Source organism: Zygotorulaspora mrakii, chromosome 8 (genome assembly GCF_013402915.1).
Source record: "Zygotorulaspora mrakii chromosome 8, complete sequence".
NCBI classification, from domain to species: domain Eukaryota; kingdom Fungi; phylum Ascomycota; class Saccharomycetes; order Saccharomycetales; family Saccharomycetaceae; genus Zygotorulaspora; species Zygotorulaspora mrakii.
In genome coordinates this window covers 537,105-561,073 of record NC_050726.1, presented here as the reverse complement: position 1 = coordinate 561,073, position 23,969 = coordinate 537,105, and the positions used below count along the sequence as shown (strand labels likewise).

At 39.5% G+C, this 23,969-nt stretch overlaps 16 protein-coding genes across 16 annotated transcripts; 10 read left to right on the top strand and 6 right to left on the bottom strand.

Moving 5' to 3' along the window:
• Positions 1-119: 119 nt before the first annotated feature.
• Positions 120-2,063, top strand: MSD1 (aspartate--tRNA ligase MSD1; the record flags this gene model as incomplete). The annotated part of the gene is made up of 1 exon (XM_037290786.1): positions 120-2,063. One exon carries the CDS (start codon positions 120-122, stop codon positions 2,061-2,063), a length of 1,944 nt encoding a protein of 647 aa, XP_037146681.1.
• Positions 2,064-2,287: 224 nt separating this feature from the next.
• ECM31 (3-methyl-2-oxobutanoate hydroxymethyltransferase) lies at positions 2,288-3,238 on the top strand (the record flags this gene model as incomplete). Its single annotated transcript, XM_037290785.1, has 1 exon — positions 2,288-3,238. The coding sequence occupies one exon, from the start codon at positions 2,288-2,290 to the stop codon at positions 3,236-3,238; it is 951 nt and encodes a 316-aa protein (XP_037146680.1).
• Positions 3,239-3,264: 26 nt separating this feature from the next.
• On the bottom strand, positions 3,265-4,668 carry FMP30 (N-acetylphosphatidylethanolamine-hydrolyzing phospholipase D; the record flags this gene model as incomplete). Its single annotated transcript, XM_037290784.1, has 1 exon — positions 3,265-4,668. The coding sequence occupies one exon, from the start codon at positions 4,666-4,668 to the stop codon at positions 3,265-3,267; it is 1,404 nt and encodes a 467-aa protein (XP_037146679.1).
• Positions 4,669-4,991: 323 nt separating this feature from the next.
• Positions 4,992-6,434, top strand: ELP4 (Elongator subunit ELP4; the record flags this gene model as incomplete). The annotated part of the gene is made up of 1 exon (XM_037290783.1): positions 4,992-6,434. One exon carries the CDS (start codon positions 4,992-4,994, stop codon positions 6,432-6,434), a length of 1,443 nt encoding a protein of 480 aa, XP_037146678.1.
• Positions 6,435-6,617: 183 nt separating this feature from the next.
• ATG21 (Atg21p) lies at positions 6,618-7,922 on the top strand (the record flags this gene model as incomplete). Its single annotated transcript, XM_037290782.1, has 1 exon — positions 6,618-7,922. One exon carries the CDS (start codon positions 6,618-6,620, stop codon positions 7,920-7,922), a length of 1,305 nt encoding a protein of 434 aa, XP_037146677.1.
• A 71-nt stretch (positions 7,923-7,993) lies between these two features.
• Positions 7,994-8,524, bottom strand: INA17 (Ina17p; the record flags this gene model as incomplete). Its single annotated transcript, XM_037290781.1, has 1 exon — positions 7,994-8,524. One exon carries the CDS (start codon positions 8,522-8,524, stop codon positions 7,994-7,996), a length of 531 nt encoding a protein of 176 aa, XP_037146676.1.
• Positions 8,525-8,681: 157 nt separating this feature from the next.
• Positions 8,682-9,035, bottom strand: MGR2 (Mgr2p; the record flags this gene model as incomplete). Its single annotated transcript, XM_037290780.1, has 1 exon — positions 8,682-9,035. One exon carries the CDS (start codon positions 9,033-9,035, stop codon positions 8,682-8,684), a length of 354 nt encoding a protein of 117 aa, XP_037146675.1.
• A 177-nt stretch (positions 9,036-9,212) lies between these two features.
• On the top strand, positions 9,213-10,589 carry MSY1 (tyrosine--tRNA ligase MSY1; the record flags this gene model as incomplete). The annotated part of the gene is made up of 1 exon (XM_037290779.1): positions 9,213-10,589. The coding sequence occupies one exon, from the start codon at positions 9,213-9,215 to the stop codon at positions 10,587-10,589; it is 1,377 nt and encodes a 458-aa protein (XP_037146674.1).
• Positions 10,590-10,660: 71 nt separating this feature from the next.
• Positions 10,661-10,864, bottom strand: ERI1 (Eri1p; the record flags this gene model as incomplete). The annotated part of the gene is made up of 1 exon (XM_037290778.1): positions 10,661-10,864. The coding sequence occupies one exon, from the start codon at positions 10,862-10,864 to the stop codon at positions 10,661-10,663; it is 204 nt and encodes a 67-aa protein (XP_037146673.1).
• A 131-nt stretch (positions 10,865-10,995) lies between these two features.
• PNG1 (peptide-N4-(N-acetyl-beta-glucosaminyl)asparagine amidase) lies at positions 10,996-12,036 on the top strand (the record flags this gene model as incomplete). Its single annotated transcript, XM_037290777.1, has 1 exon — positions 10,996-12,036. One exon carries the CDS (start codon positions 10,996-10,998, stop codon positions 12,034-12,036), a length of 1,041 nt encoding a protein of 346 aa, XP_037146672.1.
• A 399-nt stretch (positions 12,037-12,435) lies between these two features.
• FZO1 (mitofusin) lies at positions 12,436-14,994 on the bottom strand (the record flags this gene model as incomplete). The annotated part of the gene is made up of 1 exon (XM_037290776.1): positions 12,436-14,994. The coding sequence occupies one exon, from the start codon at positions 14,992-14,994 to the stop codon at positions 12,436-12,438; it is 2,559 nt and encodes an 852-aa protein (XP_037146671.1).
• A 194-nt stretch (positions 14,995-15,188) lies between these two features.
• On the bottom strand, positions 15,189-15,998 carry SEC62 (Sec63 complex subunit SEC62; the record flags this gene model as incomplete). Its single annotated transcript, XM_037290775.1, has 1 exon — positions 15,189-15,998. The coding sequence occupies one exon, from the start codon at positions 15,996-15,998 to the stop codon at positions 15,189-15,191; it is 810 nt and encodes a 269-aa protein (XP_037146670.1).
• A 328-nt stretch (positions 15,999-16,326) lies between these two features.
• NOG1 (putative GTPase NOG1) lies at positions 16,327-18,267 on the top strand (the record flags this gene model as incomplete). Its single annotated transcript, XM_037290774.1, has 1 exon — positions 16,327-18,267. One exon carries the CDS (start codon positions 16,327-16,329, stop codon positions 18,265-18,267), a length of 1,941 nt encoding a protein of 646 aa, XP_037146669.1.
• Positions 18,268-18,769: 502 nt separating this feature from the next.
• Positions 18,770-20,557, top strand: DTR1 (Dtr1p; the record flags this gene model as incomplete). The annotated part of the gene is made up of 1 exon (XM_037290773.1): positions 18,770-20,557. One exon carries the CDS (start codon positions 18,770-18,772, stop codon positions 20,555-20,557), a length of 1,788 nt encoding a protein of 595 aa, XP_037146668.1.
• A 250-nt stretch (positions 20,558-20,807) lies between these two features.
• On the top strand, positions 20,808-22,259 carry SSU1 (Ssu1p; the record flags this gene model as incomplete). The annotated part of the gene is made up of 1 exon (XM_037290772.1): positions 20,808-22,259. One exon carries the CDS (start codon positions 20,808-20,810, stop codon positions 22,257-22,259), a length of 1,452 nt encoding a protein of 483 aa, XP_037146667.1.
• Positions 22,260-22,458: 199 nt separating this feature from the next.
• GLR1 (glutathione-disulfide reductase GLR1) lies at positions 22,459-23,913 on the top strand (the record flags this gene model as incomplete). Its single annotated transcript, XM_037290771.1, has 1 exon — positions 22,459-23,913. The coding sequence occupies one exon, from the start codon at positions 22,459-22,461 to the stop codon at positions 23,911-23,913; it is 1,455 nt and encodes a 484-aa protein (XP_037146666.1).
• Between the last annotated feature and the right edge of the window lie 56 nt (positions 23,914-23,969).

The window sequence follows — 23,969 nt, the reverse complement described above, 5'->3', positions numbered from 1 at the left end:
CCTTGAATTTGAAATTTCTGGCAATTAAGGCGCTGACATTAGTTTCAATACCCATTGAAAACCCGCTCTAAAGAGAAGCTAAGGCAGAATCACTTGTGATTGCTCTATTTCAGGGATCAATGCGAATTCAGGGTTCTCAATTTCACACGTGGAGTAGATTGCTGAAGCAATTACCACCAGCTGAGTCAACAATCTCAAAATTCACGCTGCAGAAGTCGACTATTACAATAAATAATATTGCAGGTGTCGCCGAAAATGCAGAGGTTGTTCTAAATGGATGGATCGACAAGAAGCCAAAGAAAATCAGTAAAAACTTGAATTTTGGTTTACTCCGTGATCATGAAGGTAATACACTACAACTGGTAGATACAAAATCGCTGTTGAAACATGCTGCTGTCGAAGATGTTGTCCAGGCAAGAGGGCATTTATCGCCCAAAAAAGATTCTGACTCTGCATTAGAATTGAAATTGAACTCTATGACAACACTGAATCGTTCAAATAGGAAACCGTCAGAGTTGCAGGACTTCAAGGAGACTGGAGACTATCCTCCAGAGTACAGGTTTTTGCAATTAAGATTGCACAAATATCAAGCTATATTGAAAAAGAGGAACTCAATCACAAAAAGTGTTAGAGACACTTTGAATGATCAAGGCTTCATCGAAATTGAAACGCCGTTACTCTTTAAATCTACTCCAGAGGGAGCAAGAGAGTTCTTGGTACCCAGCCGAAAAGTTGATCATAATTCAAAAAGACCTACCTTTTATGCATTACCGCAGAGCCCTCAACAATATAAACAGCTCTTGATCGCAAGTGGTGTCAATAAGTACTTTCAGTTGGCTCGTTGTTTCAGAGATGAAGACCTTAGGGCAGATAGACAACCGGAATTCACTCAGATAGATTTAGAAATGGCATTTTCGTCAGCTAATGATGTTATGCAAGTTGTTGAAAAACTTCTTGTCCCCTTGTGGAAGCAATACTCTGCCTCAAACAGTCTTTTGACCTTGAATAGTCGTGGGCGTTTAGTTTCTGTGGATAAGGAAGATCCCATTTGCCACATGACATATAAGCAAGCAATGACACAATACGGTATCGATAAACCAGATCTGCGTGCCCCAGATTTGAAAATCATGGACTTGACTGAATTTAAGGCAAGGGGCTACACTAATAAAGACTTTCCCGTTTTCGAAATACTAATACTAAGAAATGCTTTTGATTCGAAAGAAAGTCTCCAGCAGAATGCGTCCTACTTTAATAATGCCAATAATTATAATTCAAGAGTTCCAATTATTGTTCCTATAGAGGATGAAAAAGATGCTAACAACTGGTTCGAAAAATTTATGACACTCGCAGCATTTGAAAATCCAAAACTGATTTCCAAATTTTTGAAGTTAAAGAAAGGTGATATTATATGTGGCTCGACTAGACAGCACTCATTTTCCTTATTCGAAAATCCTACACCATTGGGTAGACTACGTCAATTGGTTTTAGATAGTGATTGGGGTAAAGAAAGGTATCAAAAAACTAATAAAGATGTTGCTACATGGGTGGTTGACTTCCCTCTATTTTCGCCGAAAGAAAAAAATACCAAGGAAGATAAGAAATATGACTATCCTAGCTACTGTACAGACGCAGTGACATCCACGCATCATCCATTCACTATGGTAAAACTATCCGATTATGAAAAACTGCAGACAAATCCTTTGCAATGCTCCGGACAACACTACGATCTCGTCGTAAGCGGTGTTGAAGTGGGTGGAGGATCAACAAGAATTCATGATGCAGAACTGCAGGATTACATTTTCGAAAACATTTTGCAAATCAAAAATTCTGACAAGCTTTTCGGTCATTTGTTGCGAGCTTTTAGGATGGGAACGCCGCCGCACGCAGGTTTTGCTGTTGGCTTTGACAGATTATGTGCCATGCTTTGTGGCACCGAGAGTATAAGAGATGTAATTGCTTTTCCCAAAAGTATAACCGGATCAGATCTAGTTGTTGGCTGTCCCACTGTTGTGGATGAAAAGACAATTAACATGTACAACATTAGATACAACAGTAAGTCATGAATATCAGTTAACGAGCAAGGTTCAGCTCATCTATTTCAATTAAATAGGCAGTAAACAACATAAATAGCAAACATATCTCAAATATTCAGTTAAAATAGTTCATATACTTCATAGTCATCATTCTGTTTTTGTCGGACGAAAAATACATGTAACCGAGAGACAAGAAATTGAATTGAGTCATCTGCTTAGAAAAGAATAAAAGCTGAATCAGACATCAGGTCAAGATGCTTCCAAGACTTAGAACATGCTCGTATGTCCTTAGGCATTATGCGAAACATTTCTATTCATCTCATTCCGGTGCTCCGAGAATAAATACAATTCATGATATATATGACAAGTATACTAAAGGTATACCATTGACAATGTGCACTGCTTATGACTACATTACTGCTAATTGGGTTCAAAAATCGAATTGCGATATGATACTGGTTGGAGATTCTTTGGCAATGACCACTCTGGGTTATGATTCAACAACAGATCTTTCATTGCAAGAGTTCAATTACCATGTCAAATCTGTATGCAGAACTAGTGGACCAGCATTGATTATCGCAGATATGCCATTTGGCAGTTTTGAAGCCAGTATCGAAACCGGTATTTCAAATGCTATAGATATGATGAAATTGAGTCACAAAGTCACCTCATTGAAACTAGAAGTAGGCCTTCACTCCAGAGATGGCTATACGATAAAGTTGATAAAACAAATCTGCTCGAGAGGCATACCAGTAGTGGGACATATTGGGCTAACACCTCAAAAAATTCATTCGTTGGGTGGATATAAAGTTCAAGGGAACAAAAAAATCCAAGATGCAAAAGAATTGTTGGAGACGGCGTTGATGTTACAAGAGGCCGGATGCTGGGCGTTGGTACTCGAATGTGTACCTCATAAGATTGCGAAATATATAACGTCAAAGATGTCTATCCCCACAATAGGTATAGGAGCCGGGAGTGGTACAAGTGGTCAAGTGCTTGTTGTTAGCGACATCTTAGGTATGAAAGATGGTTATGTACCCAAGTTCGTAAAGCAATATGCACAATCGCAAGACCATTCAATCACAGCTCTATGTAAGTTCAATTCCGAAGTCGAAGAAAGGAGTTTTCCGAATGACGAGGTCCATGCCTTCAAAATCAAAGACGAAGTATGGAAGAGTTTTATAGATTCAGAAGCCAAAAGCTAAGTAATAAATAATGGATCAATTTTTGATTAGAATTTTTCCGTTTTACCCAGTTCTGGGCAAAAGCACCTACCCTCAAGTGATTTCCATCTGGCTAACATCTCTAACTTTTCTTTTGGCTCTCTGAAATACTCTCCGCTTAAAACAAACGTTCCCCAATGGACACCCAAAACATTCTCAGCCTCCAGATCTTTCATTATTTTTATGACTTCTTGTGGGTTGATATGTCTTGGTTTTTGATGCCATTCGGGACAATATTGCCCGCATGGTAACAGAGCTAGTCTACAACATTTTCCGTATCTTTGTTTGATCCTTGTGAAAAGATCCTTCACGTAGCCTGTATCACCCCCATGGAATAAAATAGGCTTGCCTTTATGGCTTAACATATAAGAGCACCAAAGTGATCTATTTGCATCCAATAACGATCTTCCTGACCAGTGCATAGCAGGAGTGCAGGAAAAATGGTACGTCTGATCATTTTTTGTTACTTCACATGTCTGCCACCATGATAATTCGATAACGTTTGAAACGCCATGCTCCACCATAAAGTAGCCCAACCCTTTTGGGACTATCCACAACGGATGCCCTGTTTTCCAGAATTCTATGCTTTTGAAATCCAGATGGTCCGGATGATTATGCGATACCAATATAATATCGGGTGTGGGAATTTCCTCAATATTGCATGGCATTTCTGTGATTCGTTTTGGACCTAATTGTTCATGCAGAAGAAAGTCGGTGAATAAAGGGTCTGTTAATATCTTAAGGCCATTATAGATCGTATAATTACATGATTGACCTAACCAAGTGTTGTACACTGGAATATTACTGATAGGATCTTTTGCATATTGTATTGATACAGCTTCTGGAGAGTTCTCAGCTAGAATCTGGCAGTTAAGTGGTTTGGAATCATTATTGAAGTCAATAATATCGTTATCAGAGTCCCAAGTCGGCTTATGTATAGGCATCAGGCTCCTCATGTCAACCGGGTCGACAGGTATCCCTCCTCTATTTCTTTGAAAAAGTTCAATTACCCTATTGCAAAAGAACTCGTAGATAGTTTGTATTCTGTACTCGTCGAAAGGGTTTTCGTATCTGCCCAGTATCTGTAGAGGTGAATACTTCACGAGAGTTCCTTGATAGTTCTCCCCAATCTTCTCAATCTTGGTGCATTTCTCGCGTCTGTTGTCAATTTCCTTAGAAGCACTTGTTGTAACGAACAATGCATAACCAGTATAGGGAACCAAAATAGTTAACAATGCCCCCAAAACGTAATGCCTGGAAGGGCCCTCTTCCGAATTTCTATCTTTATGGGAGCCGAAAAACCGTTTCCCAGTCCTCCTTGCTGAAAACCTGTGTCTCAGGTATGCATTACGATGTACAAGCAGCCCTTGGCTACTTTTTGGTCTAACAAATCTTAACATCGTCTTGCTCATATAGCTTTGAATCTCCAAGTACACATTTAACAACCTCGCAGTAGCTTATATAACCCTTAACAAGCAAGACAGATGTGATCACGACAGAACCCCCGGATCTAATGCAGCAAGAGTTATTTTTGCCTAAACGAGTTCAAATGCATTATTGTCAAGTTGTTGTTATATTATCGCTATTATAGGCGGGTAATGAATAGCATCTGTTGTTTTTTCAAGATGAGCATCACAGCTTATAAGCAGATGCTAAAGAAGAAAAATATTGTTGATTGCTGATCGTATGGTGTCCAACACCCTGGGGGAGGCTAGTAACTCATCTTGAGGAAAGCATGTCATTTAGGAGAAGAGGCGAGGTACTAAACGGGAGAGAAGGCAGTCCCAGAACGATACCAGGACGTGTACCAACTGGGGCTCCCAGAAATGCCAGAAATGGTAGCCTTCAGTCATCCAAAAACGAGATTACCCATGATGTGGGGCATTCACAAGAGAACAGAGTAAATCCTATGAGGAGGGGCCTCTTAAGTTCGCCGATTAATTCTATGGCGGCCTTGAACATTGGTAATAACCCGAGAACACCAAATATTCGTAATATAGAAACATTGGACATGAACCATCCCGGGATAAGACCTTCTCCTGCAAGCTCGCAGCAAACTACGTCAACCGGGAGTTTTGACTTGGATCGGGTGCTGGGACATATGGGGCTCCCTTTGGGAAACTCCATGATCATTAAAGAACAGGGAACCACAGAATTCAGTGCTGTTCTTTGTAAGCTATTTGCTGCACAGGGCATCATGCATACCCGGGTCGAGAACTTATCTTCACGCTCTGACAACACTCATTTGTGTGTAATTTCTGCAAATCAGGGCTTCTCAAAAGAGTTACCGGGTGTGTATAAAGGTTCCAGTAAAGATATTAAGAAAACCAGGATTGCAGAGGAACAATCCAAGGTCACCGTTCAGAATCTTTCGGAACAGGCGGCTCCTACCAGATACAATGATTTGAAAATTGCCTGGAGATATAAGCTGGGAGATGAGAATTCGTCTCAGCAACCTAAAGATAACGAAAGCTCCATGATGGAAACTGAATACAAAGATTACAATCATCAATTTAACATTACAAGTCGCATGGTTCCAGCGCCAACACCATCTGAGATTTCTTATGTGACACCACATCAACCTACTCAAGGTATTCTGTCACAACTGGAACAAATAATAAAGAAGCACGACAACAAGTTGATCCGTCTGATAATCCCATCGCTACTCCATCCTGCAACGTATCCGCCAACTTCATTTCGTTTATCCGGGATAATTCCACTCTTGCATGGTATAAGAAGCTTGGTTAAGAAGTACGAGAATAGATGCGTATTGCTGGCAACAATGTCCTCTGACCTCGTAGATGATTTTCTCTTGTGTGAGGTTGAGTCTATGTTTGATGCGGTAATAGATTTGGAACCATTCAGTCAAGAAATGTTACAATTTTTGGAAAAAGCATATAAATCGCAACCAAACAAAGTACAGCATGGGCTGCTACATATTTCCAAACTACCTATATTCAGTGAAAGAGGAGAAATGCATGAAATGAGATCACACTACGCTTTTAAGAATGGCCGAAAGAAGTTTGCTATAGAAGAGTGGGACATACCTGTTGCAGATGTTGATGACAGCGATAAAGAAAATTCAAGTGCATTGCCCCACGGACATGAGCATGCAAACAAAGGTATGTGTGAGTCAACTGAATCCCGCTCATCCACTAATATTTCTATAGATTTTTAGCTTTGTACTGGCTTCGTGATTCAAGTAATAAGCTGCATTTTCGTTCTCTTGTATTTTTGACTAAATTTTACCATTTGGATTTTTCACTATAAGCGATAGAGCAAAGTCAGTCAAATGCCGCTCTTCACTTAAGGATTGAAGATAGATGGAAACAGAGAAAGAGTGTACTCTATTTTCACTGTCATGAAGGCATTACGTTTCAATCAGGATGCTACATGTTGTGTGGTAAATCCAGAACCTCATTTGGTCAGCATATACAATTGTGACCCATTTGGCAAGTGCTTTGAATTGGATGGCAGGGGTAAAAACCAAAGCATAGATAATCTAGCGCAATATCCGGTAGGTATCTCATCATCTTCTTTTGATGGGGAGAATGAATATGTGATCGAAATGCTTTTTTCTACGAGTTTGGTAGCAATAGCTGACAGAAGTCAGGGGACCTCAAACAGTAAGAAACTAAAAATAATAAATACCAAAAGAAAATGTACAATATGTGAAGTTTCATTTCCTCATGGTATTGTTGATGTTGTGATGAATAGAAAAAGGATGTGTATATTATTAGAAAGTGATCAAATTTTCGTCTATGATATTTCATGTATGAAACCGTTGGAAACAATTGATTTATGGGAAGACCATTTTAAGAAGACGTCCTCGGATTCAAACGAACCAAAGAAAGCTAAATCACAAGTTACTGACTCTCGAAGCAGGACAAATTCTGTGGGGAGCAGTACGAGACCACGAATGGCCTTGAGCAGTGACGATAGGAGTATTCTATGCTTCACGTCTTACAGCTCGTCAAAGAATAATTCATCTTCTTATTTACTGAACGACATTGTTATTTATGACACATTGAATGTGGCACCTATAAATTATATGAACACAGCACATAAGGGGAATATTGCATGTATGGCCATTAGTAATGATGGTAAAACGATAGCAACTGCATCGGATAAGGGTACTATAGTTAGAGTTTTCAACACTGGTGTAGACACAGAGTATGACTCGAGAAAACCGCTTCTTTACGAATTTCGACGTGGTACAAGGCCGTGTAACCTTTACTATCTTTGCTTCAACCGTAAAGCATCATTGTTAGGCTGCGTTGGAAATACCGATACAATACATATTTTCAGTTTGAAAGAAGACATTGGGAATTATGATGCAATCAATAGTGAATTTTATGACGAGGAGGAAGACCTTTCACAATCTAACAACGGGAATGGTCTTCGAGATCGTAAATCCCCAACTGATACTTCAAACCATTTCACAAAATTTATTTCAAGGGGGATCAAGGCAACGATACCAAAACAAAACTTGCGTCGCGACTATGCACATATACCTGTGTTACTTGGTACTACGTATTGTCTTGGATTTCCTGATGAATTTGTAAATCAGGTTTACCTAGCAGGCGACGACGGAAAGTTCCTTGTTTATTCCTTACCATCGACACCTGGTGAATGTGTGTTGACCAAAAGTAATACATTCATTTAACTAAGTATAATATGACATTTCTATAGGGCTCGGCGTACACATTCTAAATACTAGAATATTTAAACGAACTCTCACCAAAACCAGCGTTTGTACCATGAGACACTATTCGTTTTGTTATCATTTGATCTCTTAAGGGGTATACTAGATTTGTTTTTTATTATTGTTTGTAGTTCTTCTTCCAGCTTCTCAACTTGCGTTGCTAATTCTATGTCCCTTTCATCATACTCTAAATCCCACCAAATGAAATGTGCAAACAAATAAACAGTTGAGCTCATCAACATGAAGATCCAAAGTGGTCTTGTAAACCTCTTCAATGGTGATTCTCTTGACAATGCATCTTCTTTGTTGAAATTTTTGAGCATTTCGAGTTCATCCTTAATATTGAGTTCACTGGTACGCTCATTGATCAACTTCTTAATCAGCTCGGGATCTACACCATCTAAAGATTGTAATTTCGCAAGATCTTCCAGTGATCTAACGTTCTGTTTCTCTTTAGTGTAAATACTCCTTCGCAATACACGGTTAGCCAAAACGACTGTTTTTTGGGAACACTGAGTTCTCGCACCGACTAACGGTGATATCTTCGATATGACATGTCTCATTTCCTCTTACCAATATAACCTATTGTCTAGAACTTCCCTCGATCTTATATTGCAAAGTTCGTTCCCGATAGATATTGAAATTCCACTTTGAAATTATGCTTATAAAACTATTGACAGGTATGTGGTGGAGAGAAGCTAAACAAATGAAGTATATATATTATTCACGATGAAGACCGTACTTAGCACGTAATTTCCAGGTTTCGAATCTTGCTCTGTGCTGCAAATCCCTGCATTGTTTTAGGGTCAGGTTTCTTTCATCGTCAAAATCACTTCTTATAATGGATCCTATTGACATAAATAAGCCAAAGGTACCAGCAGACCCTGCGATATACTTTCCCAATGTTCTAACAACACCGTCTGGCCCAGGACCTTGTGTTATGATGGCAAACCCTCCAAATAGGATACCTGTACAAACGCCGACGGCAGTACCCATCATGAGACCCATCTTAAACTTATCCCAGTTTGATGGTTGCTGTTGCTGCATATATACTTGTTGTGGTACTGGAGGCATGATTAAATCTAGTTATAGGGACACTCTTAGTCTCAAAATGTGTGATATGTTTTGGGGTTTGTCGTTGTCAAGTCAATTAAATGATGAAAATTTTCTAATATAATCGGGGCAACTAACTGATCAACAGGATCAAGATATCTCAGCGAGTAGCGCCTACTAGGGAAGTAGTGGGCCCTGATGTCGAGATTTGTTAGATTTGCTAGAAGCTTTAGTAATAGCAGCGCAGCAAGGCGCCATGGACTTCTACATGAATTGAGAGACAGAGGCCTCATATCACAAATATCACAACCTGAGGACAGGTTGATAAGTCAGCTAGATTCCGGTCATAAGATCAAGCTTTACTGTGGTGCTGATCCAACGGCTCACTCACTTCACTTGGGGAATATGGTGCCATTGATGGTACTGCTAAATTTTTATGTGAGAGGACATGACATTGTCTCCTTAGTTGGTGGTGCCACTGGAAGAGTTGGTGACCCTAGCGGCAAAAAAATCGAAAGAGACATTTTACCCAATCAAGCTATCCTACAGAATGTCCAGAGGATCAATGACCAGCTGAAACGATTTTTTGAGAATGGTTTGAAGTATTATCGTAGTAAAAATGTGGAATCCACTAATGTGGGGAGCTGGACTTCAGTTGACAATTACGATTGGTGGAAAGACATATCTATGCTTGGATTTTTAGCCAAGTATGGTCGTCATATCAGGATTCAATCGATGTTATCGAGGGACTCTGTTTCAAGCAGACTGGAGGGATCTGGAGGTCTCGGATTTAACGAGTTCGCATATCAAATCTTGCAAGCATATGACTTCTACCATCTTTTCAATGAACAAAATGTTACTGTTCAGGTTGGTGGAAATGATCAATGGGGAAATATCACCGCTGGCATCGATTTGATCAATCGAATCTCCCCAAAAGCCCAATGCAGTCCACCAACCGGGCTTACGGTACCACTCTTGACTAACTCTGCTGGTGAAAAGTTTGGTAAAAGTGCTGGAAATGCTATGTTTATTGATCCAGAAATTAGCACGCCTTTTGATATCTATCAATTTTTCTTCAATATTTCAGATTCAGATGTCTCTCGGTTTTTGAAAATCTTTACTCTATTGCCATTAGATGAGGTAGAAACCGCTGTTGTGGAACATATGAAAAGGCCTCACCTAAGAAACGGTCAAAAATTGCTTGCATCCGAAGTTACAGAGTTATTGCATGGAGCTGGAAGTGGTAAAGAAGCCCAAATTGTTTCGGATATCATTTTTGGTGATACACATATTATAAATACTCTAAATGCTGATGAAATAATTAGATTGTTCAATAACGCTAGAATTCTAGAGCAAGGGAAAAAGTCAGAATCTTTAATGGAGCTCATTTGCAGAATGCTAAAATGTTCCAAATCGGAGGGGAAAAGAAAACTTGGTCAAGGAAGTATCTCATTAGGGCCTCTGAAGAAAAGAGTTGTACAAGACTTGACAGATTGGTCCTCATATTTAATTGATGATAAACTTCTTATGCTTCGAATCGGCAAACAAAAATGTCTGCTCATCGAGATGACATAACAATGACATGAAACTGATTTTTGTATAATAACATACGCTATAAACAACTTGTAAATATGAAATATAGACTATCATCGCTTGATATTCCTAAACATCTCAAATGCAGACCATGCTCTCACAACCCAAAGCCAGAGCATGGCTGGACAAAGAAGCAGCCAACACCAATAATAATGAACAGACTTCAAGTCTTTCGAGTAAAGAAATGTGATTAAGGCTATACCTACTATGCTATAAGTGCCCGCTAATATGCAATATGAAGCAGTTTTTTGTTTCATAGCGGCGCTTCGCCGTTAGCTTGGACCGTTTGCTTGATATTGTACAAGAAAGCGTCTCTTCAAATAGCAATCAGTCCGGCTCGAGTAAAATAAAAGATACCTATCCTCAGTAGCTCAGTTGCAGCCATATAATGGGGGAAGGTGATGAAAATTTTCAAAGAGTTGCAGATATGTTTTTGAAACAATATAAAAACCTGTTGGTAGAGAGGTTTAGGGAAGGCGGTGATAATCATAGATTTCAGAGGCTTATTCAGAATAATAGCTTTGCAAGAGACCTATATGATAAAGCAAATAGATTTTCAACGATTTACGAAAATGCTAGCTGGCAGTCCAGTGTGCTTGAAACTTTAGATTTGGATTTGATATATGCCAACGTAGATGCCATGCCACGAGAGTCAGAGGAGCAGTATCCAGATAATCTTGTAAAAGAACTGCTAAGATACTTCAAACAAGACTTTTTCAAATGGTGTAATAAACCTGATTGTGATAGCTGTGGACCAGGTACGTCTGAGCAACAAGAACCTATGGGGACTGTGGGTCCCAATAATGATGAGGCCAGGTACGAATGCAGCGTGGTCGAGCTCTACAGGCATAATGTTTGTGGCACCGTGACAAGATTTCCTCGTTATAACAATCCTATTAAGCTACTGGAAACTCGATTAGGTAGGTGTGGTGAATGGTGTAATGTATTTACATTGATATTGAGATCTTTCGGATTGGAAGCGCGATATGTTTGGAATCGTGAAGACCATGTATGGTGTGAATACTATTCAAAATATTTGAAGAGATGGGTACATGTTGACTCCTGTGAGCAATCATTTGACCAACCTTACATTTACTCAGTCAATTGGAATAAGAAAATGAGTTACTGTATTGCTTTCAACAAAGATACAATGATTGATGTTAGCAAGCGCTATATCTTGAAGAATCAATTGCCGAGGGATCAAATAAGTGAAGACGACTTGAAGTTTCTATGCAATTTTGTCACGAGAAAACTGAGAAGTCAATTGAGTGACAAAGACATATACGATTTGGCCTGCCAAGATTCCTTGGAGGAGCTGGGATATTTCCCTACTAAAACCGACGCAAAGAAGGCGATCAAAACACAAGCTCAGGGAAGGGAAAGTGGATCTGCAGATTGGAAAGGTGAAAGAGGCGAGGATGGTTCGTAAATAAAGTGATATTTTGGCACACGATGTATCTTGAACAATATGTACCTTGATCTATAGAATTGATTGCAGGCGCACTGATGAAAGAATCTGTAGTCTGGTTTGATTTTCCAATTCACTAGTGCGGTTCTCCTTTGGTGTTGTTGTTATCAAACAAGACCCTTAGTTCCATTTCTCAGATATGCATATATTAATTTCAGATATCAGGAAGAGTATTATAACACAACAATAAGCTTTTTTCAACTGACATGACATAACGATGACCAATTTTAAAAGAGCTTCTGTTTCGGCCAAAACTTCTTTTTGCTTGTCGAATGCAGCTGCTGCTGAATTGAGATGCATTAGATATGCATGAGCGACTCATTTATTTAACTATTGACAGGTTATTTTTGGTTGAAAGTATTAATCGACGTCAAGATTTATGCGTTCTACGATAGTTCTTTCAGTTGTAGCTCGCTCGAGTAGTTGACGGAAAAATTTGATAGATAAAGCATTATTCTCCAATTTTCCTTCGAGATCTCTCTTCGCAGTGAGTTTTTTGTCCATTACGAGTTCGCAAGATTTGACGATTTCACGAGTTGGAACCCTCAAAACTTCACGCACCTCTTTGGAGATCCTTTCTGCATTGGAATGACCATAGTCGTTTTGCTGTAGTTTTATCTTATATTTGATGGACAGATTTTGTGGCAGGGCCCTGGGAAGATCATGAACGAGATATGCCACGCCAAGGAGTCCCCCTATTAATAGTAATGAACCAGAGATCCGCTTGATAGTTTGCCAAGAAAAAAATTGGAATCCATGCACAACCATATTTTTCATAACGTTTGCACCACCGACAGAGTAAACGGCGAGAGTGGGTATCTTTGAGGTGAATAGTAAAGAAGGTTTGGTCCAGTATTGATTAAAAGAGTAATTAGCCAACCCAAGTGCACCTGTCAGTGATTTTGTGTCCCCATTGTCTTTGCCAGCAATCTCCTTCGATTCAGGTATCACGGGCACAACAACGCCCCAACTTAAGTAGGACAGCAAACCTTCCCATGATGGAGCAAAAAAATCATTCATGGTCAGTGGAACAGATAATTTCTTTACTGAATAATGACGTCTTTTCGTGAACATCAATTCACTATTGAAAAAGCGATTGGACATGAAGTCATTGCCTAACTTTTCTCTCCCCATGCAATTAATTTTCTTGACGCATTTTTCGGTTTCCGACCTTGCGAAAGATTCACTTGATGTAATGGCATCTTTAATTTGATTTCTAATGAATTGCTCTGTTTGAAAAACGAAATCATGAATTTGGGATATACCTTGGTATTTGGGTAATGCATTTTCCGAGATATCTAAACAATTTAGTACACACTGTCTTGTACGTTCAAATGTTGCGGTGACGCTTTCTTCGGCTAATTTTTCGACAGTGTCTGTTAACCCTTCACAATGTTGCTTCGCTTTTGTATACTCTGGTCTCAATGTCTCTAAGTCATTGTTCAATAGATCATCCTCCTGCTTATAAATTATCATGTTATTTTCAGATATCTCTTGAATGTCACTCAAAAGTTTACACAAATACGTTTTAGCTGGCAACAGTTTGGATAAAGAGCGCTTTTTTAAAACGAAATTTCTTAATGAGTTCTCAAGATGTTCAAAATCAGGAGACGGTTCTCTGTTGTTGTCTTCATCATCATTCGGATCATCGTGTGGATCCCCATCGGGTCCGTCATCTCCGCTGTCTGATAGAAAATGAACAAATTGTGATGAGCTCTTATACGACTCCGGTGAAAGATCTTTTATTTGCTTCAATATGAGATCCTTACATCTTTGCTTATCCCTAATTCTGTCAAACTTCTTTACCACAAAAAACATGAATTTTTTTTCTCTTGATGCTAAATTGATAAACTCGTTAGCCGATAAAGTCAGTTGATTTTCCGCATTCACCACAAATATTACCAAATCAATCTCTTCCTGGCGTGCCATGACTTCGGCGGTCTTTACTGAATCTTTGTTGAGGCCCGGAGAATCAATTAAAGAAATGTCCACTGTTCCATTTCTCAAGAGGCTTGTCTCTGCTGGGCATTTATCGTCTTTGATATATATCTTCAGTAGAATGTACTCATCACTCTTCTCCACAAGGTTTTGCAAATCACTTAATTTAAAAGTTTCGTAAGTAGATTTATCCCTGCTGTTGTAAATGCTATTCGCGTCCCTGACATTGCCTGCTGTTTTGGTTGTGATCGCATGAACTTCTTCTATATTGCTATTTTCTCTAGCCTCTAGAACCTCACAAAAGACGTTAGTACACGGTAATTGGTCTTCTGGTAAAAGCTTACGCCTCAGTAAAGAATTACAAAAGCTTGACTTACCAGTATTTACGTCACCAGTAATGAAAACTTTGGATGATATATCATCCACTCTTCTTTGCAAAGATATAAGATGGTTAAGAGCAGAAATAATCTGTGATTTGAAGACTTTTGCACTAGCCTCCTTATCCAGTCGAAACTGATTTTTATCAGAATAATGCCCATCAATTTTTAACTGCACATTCAAAACACGCAAGTTCTTTTCATTCCCACCTGATATATGAATAGGTCTAACCTCATTTTCTTCATCTAATTGTTGCAGTAGATCCTGCACTTGCAAGATTGCACGTCCCAATCCAATACGATTGTTATTATACGTCATCTGGCTGAGCTGCGCGGACAGTAATCTCTCATTAGACAGTGACCGTTGGTGCGCAACAACTTTCCTATGTTTACTTCCAGAGCCTGCACCATTATCATTTCTACCAGAAAACAATGTGGAAGAGTCATCATGAATAGCATTCTCGTAGTCATCATCCTCAATAAACGATCCCTGTGATCTTGAATACGAGACCCTTGAGGGCATAACTACCGTGCTACTATCGTCGTCCGCTCCTTGGTTGCCTGTTGGACGTTCATCTTTCGGAGAGTGCTCCTTAGATCCCATTTCAATTGGTATATGTCAAAATGAATTCCTGAAGATGTAAGCTTTGTCTCGTGGGGATCAATCCATTACTGCTTTGAGATGATGATCTTATAACGATATATTTCTTATTATGATATAGTCGTTCTATACGTATGCTACATAATGAATGGATAAATCAATCGTGGAGATACTATGAAATCTTTAATTTCTGAGATTCATAAAGTATCCTCCACATTATCCTGTGTTTTGGATTTGTCTGAAGTGCCGTCAAGTTTTGCAGCTTTCTTGGCCTGCTTACGTCTATTTCTTTTCAATTTCTTCAAATAACTGTAGCATTCATTATCACCGTACCCATAGAGTGGCTTGAAACTTTCCAAAACACCGCAGTCTTCGAAAAGATTAGGAAAAAGCCAAAAGCCACCTTCAGACCTCACAAATGCCAAGGATATGACGTACACGATCAATCGAATGATTGCCATCACGAAAAACAGCCCCAGAAAGGCCAATGCGCCTAAAGATACATAATAACTGCCGCGCCTCATAAATGGTGGCCATAGGGGATAGCAAACCAGTGCCAATATAGCTGAAATTACACCAGTGACGATCAGGTAGTCCATGAACGTCTTCGGATTGTACGTCCACACGTAGTACTCGTCGGCTAGAAGCTCAGCTTTGTTAGACAGAATCAGACTGGGATGTTCCTTGCTGGGCTTGATTCCATGCTCCTTACACTCCTCGCTATGTAGCTTGACACAGGGCACGATCAATTGAGCCTTGATCAATGAAACAAACATCTCACGCGCCTTACCGTCCTCGTCTCCAGCACCCATAACAGGCGGGTACAAATCAGGCTGATTGGCAGCTTTCTTAGCGTATTCCGGAGATTTCAATGCTTTGATAAACCGTTTATATCTGAAAAAATCCATCTGTCTTGACTGGAAAAGTCCTTTTCTTTGTTTCAATTCTCGATGGTGGCGTAATAGCTTAGCTATCGCTAAACTGCTATCCACATTGCCGCTGGACATAGCTTCTTTCTCCAAACAGTCAGCTATTGTCTTACCGTGCCGTTGTGATACTGCCTACTTGACGGCGCTCATTAACGTTAATTAATAGTTAATGCTGTCATTTCATCATTTTGTATGTTTGGTGTGCTGGCCACTCGTAGCAGACGAGATTCGCGACATTGCCGTGAGGCAAAATCCAAGACATTTGAAAAATTTTATCTCATCGCATCTCATCGCATCTCATCTCATCTGATTTCTAATAAAGATTATAAAACTTAAGCTATATCAGTTGTTCATTGGGCTTGGTCTTTTGTACTGATAACGTGTGGATAAATAAGTAGTTAGAGATATGCAGTTGACGTGGAAAGACATCCCAACTATTACGACGAGCAATGATCTGCTGGACATTGTTCTTAATAGAACGCAAAGAAAGACACCTACAGTGATCAGACCAGGGTTTGCAATCACAAGAATCAGGTCTTTCTACATGCGTAAGGTAAAGTTTACTGCTGAAGGGTTCGAGGAAAAGTTTGATGAGATTTTGAAAGGTTTCCCCAATATAAACGACATCCATCCATTCCATAGGGATTTGATGGACACTTTGTATGAGAAGAATCATTATAAGATCTCCTTGGCAGCAGTGTCTCGTGCGAAATCTCTTGTTGAACAAGTCTCGAGAGATTACAACAGATTGCTGAAGTTTGGTCAATCACTCTTTCAATGTAAACAATTAAAGAGAGCTGCACTGGGTAGAATGGCTACCATTGTCAAGAAATTGAAAGATCCTTTAGCTTATTTGGAACAAGTTCGTCAACATTTGGGCAGATTGCCATCAATTGATCCAAATACTAGAACTTTATTGATCTGTGGTTATCCAAATGTTGGTAAATCATCGTTTTTGAGATGTATTACAAAAGCAGATGTTGAGGTTCAGCCATATGCTTTCACAACAAAATCTTTATACGTTGGTCATTTTGATTATAAATACTTGCGTTTCCAAGCGATAGATACGCCAGGTATTCTCGATAGACCAACGGAAGAAATGAACAATATCGAAATGCAATCTATCTATGCAATTGCACATTTGCGTTCATGTGTCATGTACTTCATGGATCTTTCAGAACAATGTGGTTTCACCGTGGAAGCTCAAGTTAAACTATTTCATTCTATTAAGCCACTTTTCGCAAATAAATCTGTCATGGTTGTTATCAATAAAACAGATATTATCGCCCCGGAAGATTTAGATGAGGAACGTTCTCAATTACTGCAAACAATTAGGGATCAGCCAGGTGTTGAAATTATGACAGCTTCTTGTCAACTTGAAGACAATATTATGGAAGTTAGAAATCAAGCCTGTGAGAAATTATTGGCTTCAAGAATTGAAAATAAATTGAAATCACAAGCAAGAGTTAACAATGTCTTGAACAAGATTCACGTCTCCAAACCGCAAGCAAGAGATGATGTTGAAAGAACCCCATTCATTCCAGATTCCTTCAAGAATTTGAAGAAATACGACCCAGAAGATCCAGAGAGAAGAAAATTAGCAAAAGATGTGGAAGACGAAAACGGTGGGGCTGGTGTTTACAATTTCAACTTGAAAGAAAATTATTTGTTGGAGGATGATGAATGGAAGAATGACGTTATGCCGGAAGTTCTTGATGGTAAGAACGTTTACGACTTCTTGGATCCTGAAATTGCAGCCAAATTAAAGGCTTTAGAGGAAGAAGAAGAGAAGTTGGAGAATGAAGGTTTCTATGAATCTGATGACGATGAATTAACTTTTGAAGGTTTTGAAAAAGATGAAGTCGAGGATATAAAGTCAAAGGCTGAATGGATTAGAGATAAACAAAGAAAGATGATTGCTGAAGCAAGAAATAAGAAGTCTTTGCATAATAAAGCAATGATGCCACGTTCAAGACAAGTTAAGTCTTTCAGTCAAATGGAAAAGCATATGTCCAAACTAGGTCATGACATGTCCTCCTTACATGACAAACAAAGAATTGCAGCCGAACAAAGTATACGTGTTAATTCCGGTGCTGATATCGTTTTCGGTGAAAATGAAGGATTGGGTGAGAACGCAAGAGGTTCTAAATTAAGACAGTCAGATAGATTGTTGGACGGTGTTTCTGATGGTTCTTCTAGAAGTAAGGCTGACAGATTGGCAAAAGTACAGAGAAGAGAAAGAAATAGAATGGCTAGACAAGGTGAAGCAGATAGACACGAAACTGCCTCACTGCCTAAACATTTGTTCAGCGGTAAACGTGGTAATGGTAAGACTGAGTTTAGGTGAAGTTGTCCACAACTCGCGAAGCCAGCCTTTCAAGCTATTATTTCGTTTTGATTCCTTCTGCATTCCTAGATTATCAATTCTCCTATGTATATTATTTTTGTATCTTTTAATTCAAGGTGTTTTATACTCATCACTGTTTTAATCAAGCGCGGGTAAATTGAAATCAATTATCAATTATGCTTTTACTATTGGCATCACAGAAAGGAAGTGGTTGTCAGCAATGAAATTCCAACACGTAATTCAAATCTCTGTGCCTTAATTCGGTGCTTGGATTGATATGTTTAATCTCCTCAGACCCATAGAAATGGGACTCAGCTCCCAATGTTTTTGTGTTTTTCTTCTGTCGCCAAGCAGCGTCACAATTTGAAAGGCCGACAGAAAATGGCTAATCACACAGAAATCAGCAATAGTAACAGTTCCTTTCAAATACGAGACTCTTTCTCAGAGTTCAGTTCTCAGTAAAATCAATTGGTATTAGAACTGGGTGACTCGAGAATCAACAATGATAGCAGAAGCTACGCTGTCTCAAGCTGGAAGCCCAAATCGAGCACAAAATGAAGAAAATGCGGAGGTAGCCAGAGATCCAAACATAGATGACGCCATCAGCTTGCTTACTTTCAACACTTTGAATACTCAGTTGCTTAATACGATTCAACTTCCTCTAGATAAAGTTCCCACGTCTACGGCATATGAGCAACAAGATGCAGAACGATGCGTCATAGAGCAACAAGATTTAGAGCACAACGAAAGCAGTTCATTTAACACAAATATGGCAATTATCTCAAGAAAGGAGGAGGAAACGGAAAAAGGTTATCTGGGCAGTCCTGTCGGTGAGAATAAAGAGGAGGAACTAAATTTAGACGAGGTCAGTTTAGTTGATCCTCCTTATACCTGTTATAGCCGTTGGCAGATTGCTGTAATATTTTCTGTAATTGTTTTCATTGGATTTTTAGGTCCTATGGCTGGCAATATTTACATTCCTGCATTGCCATTATTGCAAACAGAATTCAACGTTGGGACAACAACTATAAATTCGACGGTATCGGTTTTCATGGCGGTATTTTCTATAGGGCCTTTAATTTGGGGTTTCTACGCAGATCTAACCGGGAGAAAATTCTTATACATTATTTCATTGGCTTTGTTAGTAGTAGTGAACATTTTATTAGCCGCAGTCCCATCAAATATTGTCGCACTATATATTCTCCGCATTTTCCAAGCTTTTGGTTCGAGCTCTGTCATATCTCTCGGAACAGGTACCGTCACTGACATTATCCCGCCAAAACACAGAGGAAAATCCATTGCGTATTTTATGATGGGACCAAACATGGGACCGATTCTAGCACCAATATTTGCAGGCCTAATTCTCATGAAAGGGGAGCATTGGAGATGGCTGTTTGGTTTCACCAGTATTATGAGTGGCATTGCTTTGCTACTTGTGATTGCGATACTCCCCGAGACTTTGAGATGCATAGTTGGTAATGGTGATCCTAAATGGCTTGGTGACAATGAGAGCACTGGTAAACCAAAACTTGGGCTCTGCACAAATTTAGGTATACAGAGGCGAAAAAATGAGGACCCACAATTTACTAGGGCTTACCCCAAACCACCCAAGCCAACGCTCAAAATGTACTGGGAAATGCTCAAATTTCCTCCATTGTTGATTGTTTCGATGAGTTCAGCAATGCTGTTTACCAATTATTATGGCTTTAGCGTCACGTTCTCACATTTTTTGCAAAGTGAGTATCATTACTCCATGCTTTCCGTAGGCATTGCATATGTTTGCCCCGGCGTGTCCATGCTACTAGGATCCCAGATTGGCGGCCACCTTTCGGATTACATGCGTCAGAGATGGCTGAAGACCCATAACAACCAAACTTTTCCACTTGAGTATCGTCTATATCTGCAAATCTGGGGCATAGGTATAAACACTGTAGGCTGTATCGGCTACGGTTGGGCAATTCAGCGCCATTACCACGTCGTTGTCATTTTTGTTTTTTCAGCTTTCAACGCCTTTGGTTTGACATGGTCGAACAATACAACCATGACCTACCTCAGTGAACTGATGGCAAGAAGAGTGTCAGGTGCTATTGCTGTATCAAGTTTTTTACGGAACATTGGTGCAACCATCAGTTCTGCCATAGTAATTAGACTTTGTCAGGAAATGGGCATCGGATGGTGCTTTACAGGGCTCGGTTTATGTAATATTCTTTCCTTTCTCGCCATATGCTATCTTATACGTCATCAGCGTCGCAGCATTTCAACCAGGTCTATGAAACAGCTCAATGTATAGACACCTCATCCTCCTAACTGCTATTTATGACTCTTAAATTCTTAACCATTGCTGTTCTTTTTGCAACCACTGTTGTGGCTGGCCGCTCGATTCCCGAGATATGATTGGTCCGTCGTTCCGCTCACCACAAGCATCGGTAGCATCAAGCAGAGGCTGTTTATCGATGACTGACGATCCAACAAAATCAAGGCAATATCAATTTGACCTTGATGTGAATTGAGAATTTTTATAACATGGACAGTATAAGTTGATGCAATACTTGAGGTGTTGTCCATTGTTTCGCGGATGTTCATTTATCAAAGCTGAGAGACCACAAATAAAAAGGCAATCTGCGATAGCGATGGTGCCAGAATGGTTGAATGAGCTTGCGCACACGTTTGATCCTTTTTATTATGTGATGGTGATGGGTACCGGGATTTCTCCCAATCTGCTATTTTCATTCCCCTACGAGGGAAAATGGTTACAAAGATGCTCATATCCAATGTTTGCTGTGGCATGTTTGATATTCCTATACACCCATTTGCTACAACTGATAAACATGTACGTGTACCTTAGAACACAGTCGTTTAAAAAGTATTTGGACGACTCTTTCAGGGACTTGCGTCAGAATGTATTTTGGGGAGCGTACCCCATGGGATTTGCCACAATAATCAACTATATTGTGGGTTTGGCAATCAATAAGGTCAAAAATCCAGCTGTCGCCAGGCGATTGATGAGGCTCATTTACGTTTTTTGGTGGTATGACGTTTTCGTCTCACTCTTATGTGCCTGGGGCATATCGTTTCTCATCTTTCAAAAACACTACTATCCAGATTTCACTTGTGATGAGAAGGGGTTGCGAAGAAAAATGGTGAACGAGAATTTGAACTCGACTTTGATATTGCTGGTCGTCCCGCTCGTAGTTGCTGTATCATCAGGTGGTGTATTTACTATGACAGATCTTTTCTCAGCGACATTCAACAGAAACATCCAATTGATGACAATGGTAGTAACAGCTTTAATGTGGCTCCACGCGGTAATATTCGTCTTTATCCTTATTGTAATATACCTTTGGAATTTGTATGTTAATAAAATACCCACCATGGCAAAAGTTTTCACAATGTTTCTGCTATTAGGTCCTATGGGTCAAGCAAGTTTTGGCGTAATGCTCATCTGTGACAATGTCAAGTTGTATACGGAGAAATATTACCAGGTGTCAGAATTAACTACAGATTACGGAATCTTGGCAATATCGGTCCCATGGTGTTTCAAAATATTTGGTTTACTTTCAGCATTAGCCCTGCTCTCAATGGGATATTTCTTCACCGTACTTGGGTTGATGGCACTTTCAAGTTACTACAATACCAAGATTTGTACTGTGCAGGGAAATGAAACAAAGATACAAAGAATATATCATTATCATAAGGGTTGGTTTTCAATGACTTTCCCGATGGGCACTATGTCATTGGGTAGTTTCCACATTTATTCCTTTTACGGTCAATATGTACCATTGTCAGCTTTTAGAGTTATAGGTGCAATATACGCCGTGGTATGTGTTGTTTGGTGTCTAATCTGCCTATTAGGAACACTATGGGTGTCCGTATTTCCCATAGTTATTGGAAGATACAGGAAACATCGCTACCAGAGATCGACAAAAATGACAGACCATTCTGAAGACGCAAGAACGTCAGAGACATTCTCTGATTGGACTGTACAAAATTAGCATTTACTTTTGTTGAAAACAATTCAGCAGTCTACAAGCGTATAGTGAATCTAGCATCTAATAGCATATATGTATTTATTTTACATTTCATTTTTTATATTTATCAGTAATTTTTCATTGCACTATTTTAAGCCCGATCTGCAATCATGGTTTATCAGCAAACTCGAAAAAATAGAAGTGTAAAGTGTTATTCACTTAGATGATTATCCCTATAGGAAAAACGCTCGGTCAAACTTTCTTCAAAAGAGCAATGTCTAAATCGGTTAAGAACTACGATTACTTGGTCATAGGGGGTGGCTCGGGAGGTGTAGCATCTGCCAGAAGAGCTGCGTCTTATGGTGCCAAGACTTTGCTAATCGAGGGTAAAGCTCTCGGTGGCACATGTGTAAATGTTGGGTGTGTCCCTAAGAAAGTCATGTGGTATGCTTCTGACTTGGCAACAAGATTGAAACAAGCGCATGAGTACGGTCTATATCAAGATCTGCCTTTGGATAAGGAGCATTTAACATTCAATTGGCCGGAATTTAAAAAAAAAAGAGATGCATACGTTCACAGATTGAATGGGATCTACGCTAGCAATTTAGCGAAAGAGGGCGTTGATGTTCTGTTTGGTTGGGCAAAATTCAATGCGGATGGGCACATTGAGGTCAAGACTCATGATGGTGAGATAGGGGTTTTCAATGCAGAACATACATTGATAGCCACAGGGGGACAAGCGGCCTTCCCAGAAAACATTCCAGGTTACGAGTATGGTACTGATTCTGATGGGTTTTTCAGATTAGAAAATCAACCCGAGAAGGTTGTTGTCGTTGGTGCTGGTTACATTGGTATTGAACTGGCTGGTGTTTTCCATGGACTGGGATCCGATACACATCTCGTGATTAGAGGTGAGACCGTGTTGAGAAAGTTTGACGAGTCTATCCAAGAAACAATTACCAATCATTACATTAATGAAGGAATTGACGTTCACAAGAAGTCACAAATCACAAGGGTCGAGAAAAACGAACCAAATGGCAAATTGACAATTCATCTGGATACTTCAGAAGTCATTAATAATGTCGATGAATTAATTTGGACCGTGGGCCGAAAATCCCTTTTGAGTATTGGACTTGATAATGTCAAGGTTAATGTGAATGATAAAGAGCAAGTATGTGTTGACGAATATCAAAATACCAACGTCAAGGGTATATATTCTCTTGGTGATGTTGTAGGTAAAGTTGAGTTGACCCCTGTCGCCATTGCAGCAGGTAGAAAACTAGCCAACAGGCTATTCGGTCCTGAGAAATTCCTTAATGATAAGTTGGATTACTCAAATGTTCCAAGTGTTATATTTTCACACCCAGAGGCTGGTTCAATAGGTTTATCCGAGAAGGAAGCTATAGAAAAATATGGTAAAGGCAATTTAAAGATTTACAATTCCAAATTCACAGCAATGTACTACGCAATGCTTAAAGAGAAATCGCCCACAAGATATAAATTGATTTGTGCTGGACCGGAAGAGAAAGTTGTTGGATTACACATCGTTGGTGATTCATCTGCAGAAATTTTGCAAGGTTTTGGCGTTGCAATCAAGATGGGAGCAACCAAAGCCGATTTTGACAACTGTGTTGCCATTCATCCAACAAGCGCAGAGGAATTAGTTACATTGAGATAGAGAATCATATTGTATTCAATTAAAACATAGTTTACTTTTTCATGTTCTTTTCTTTT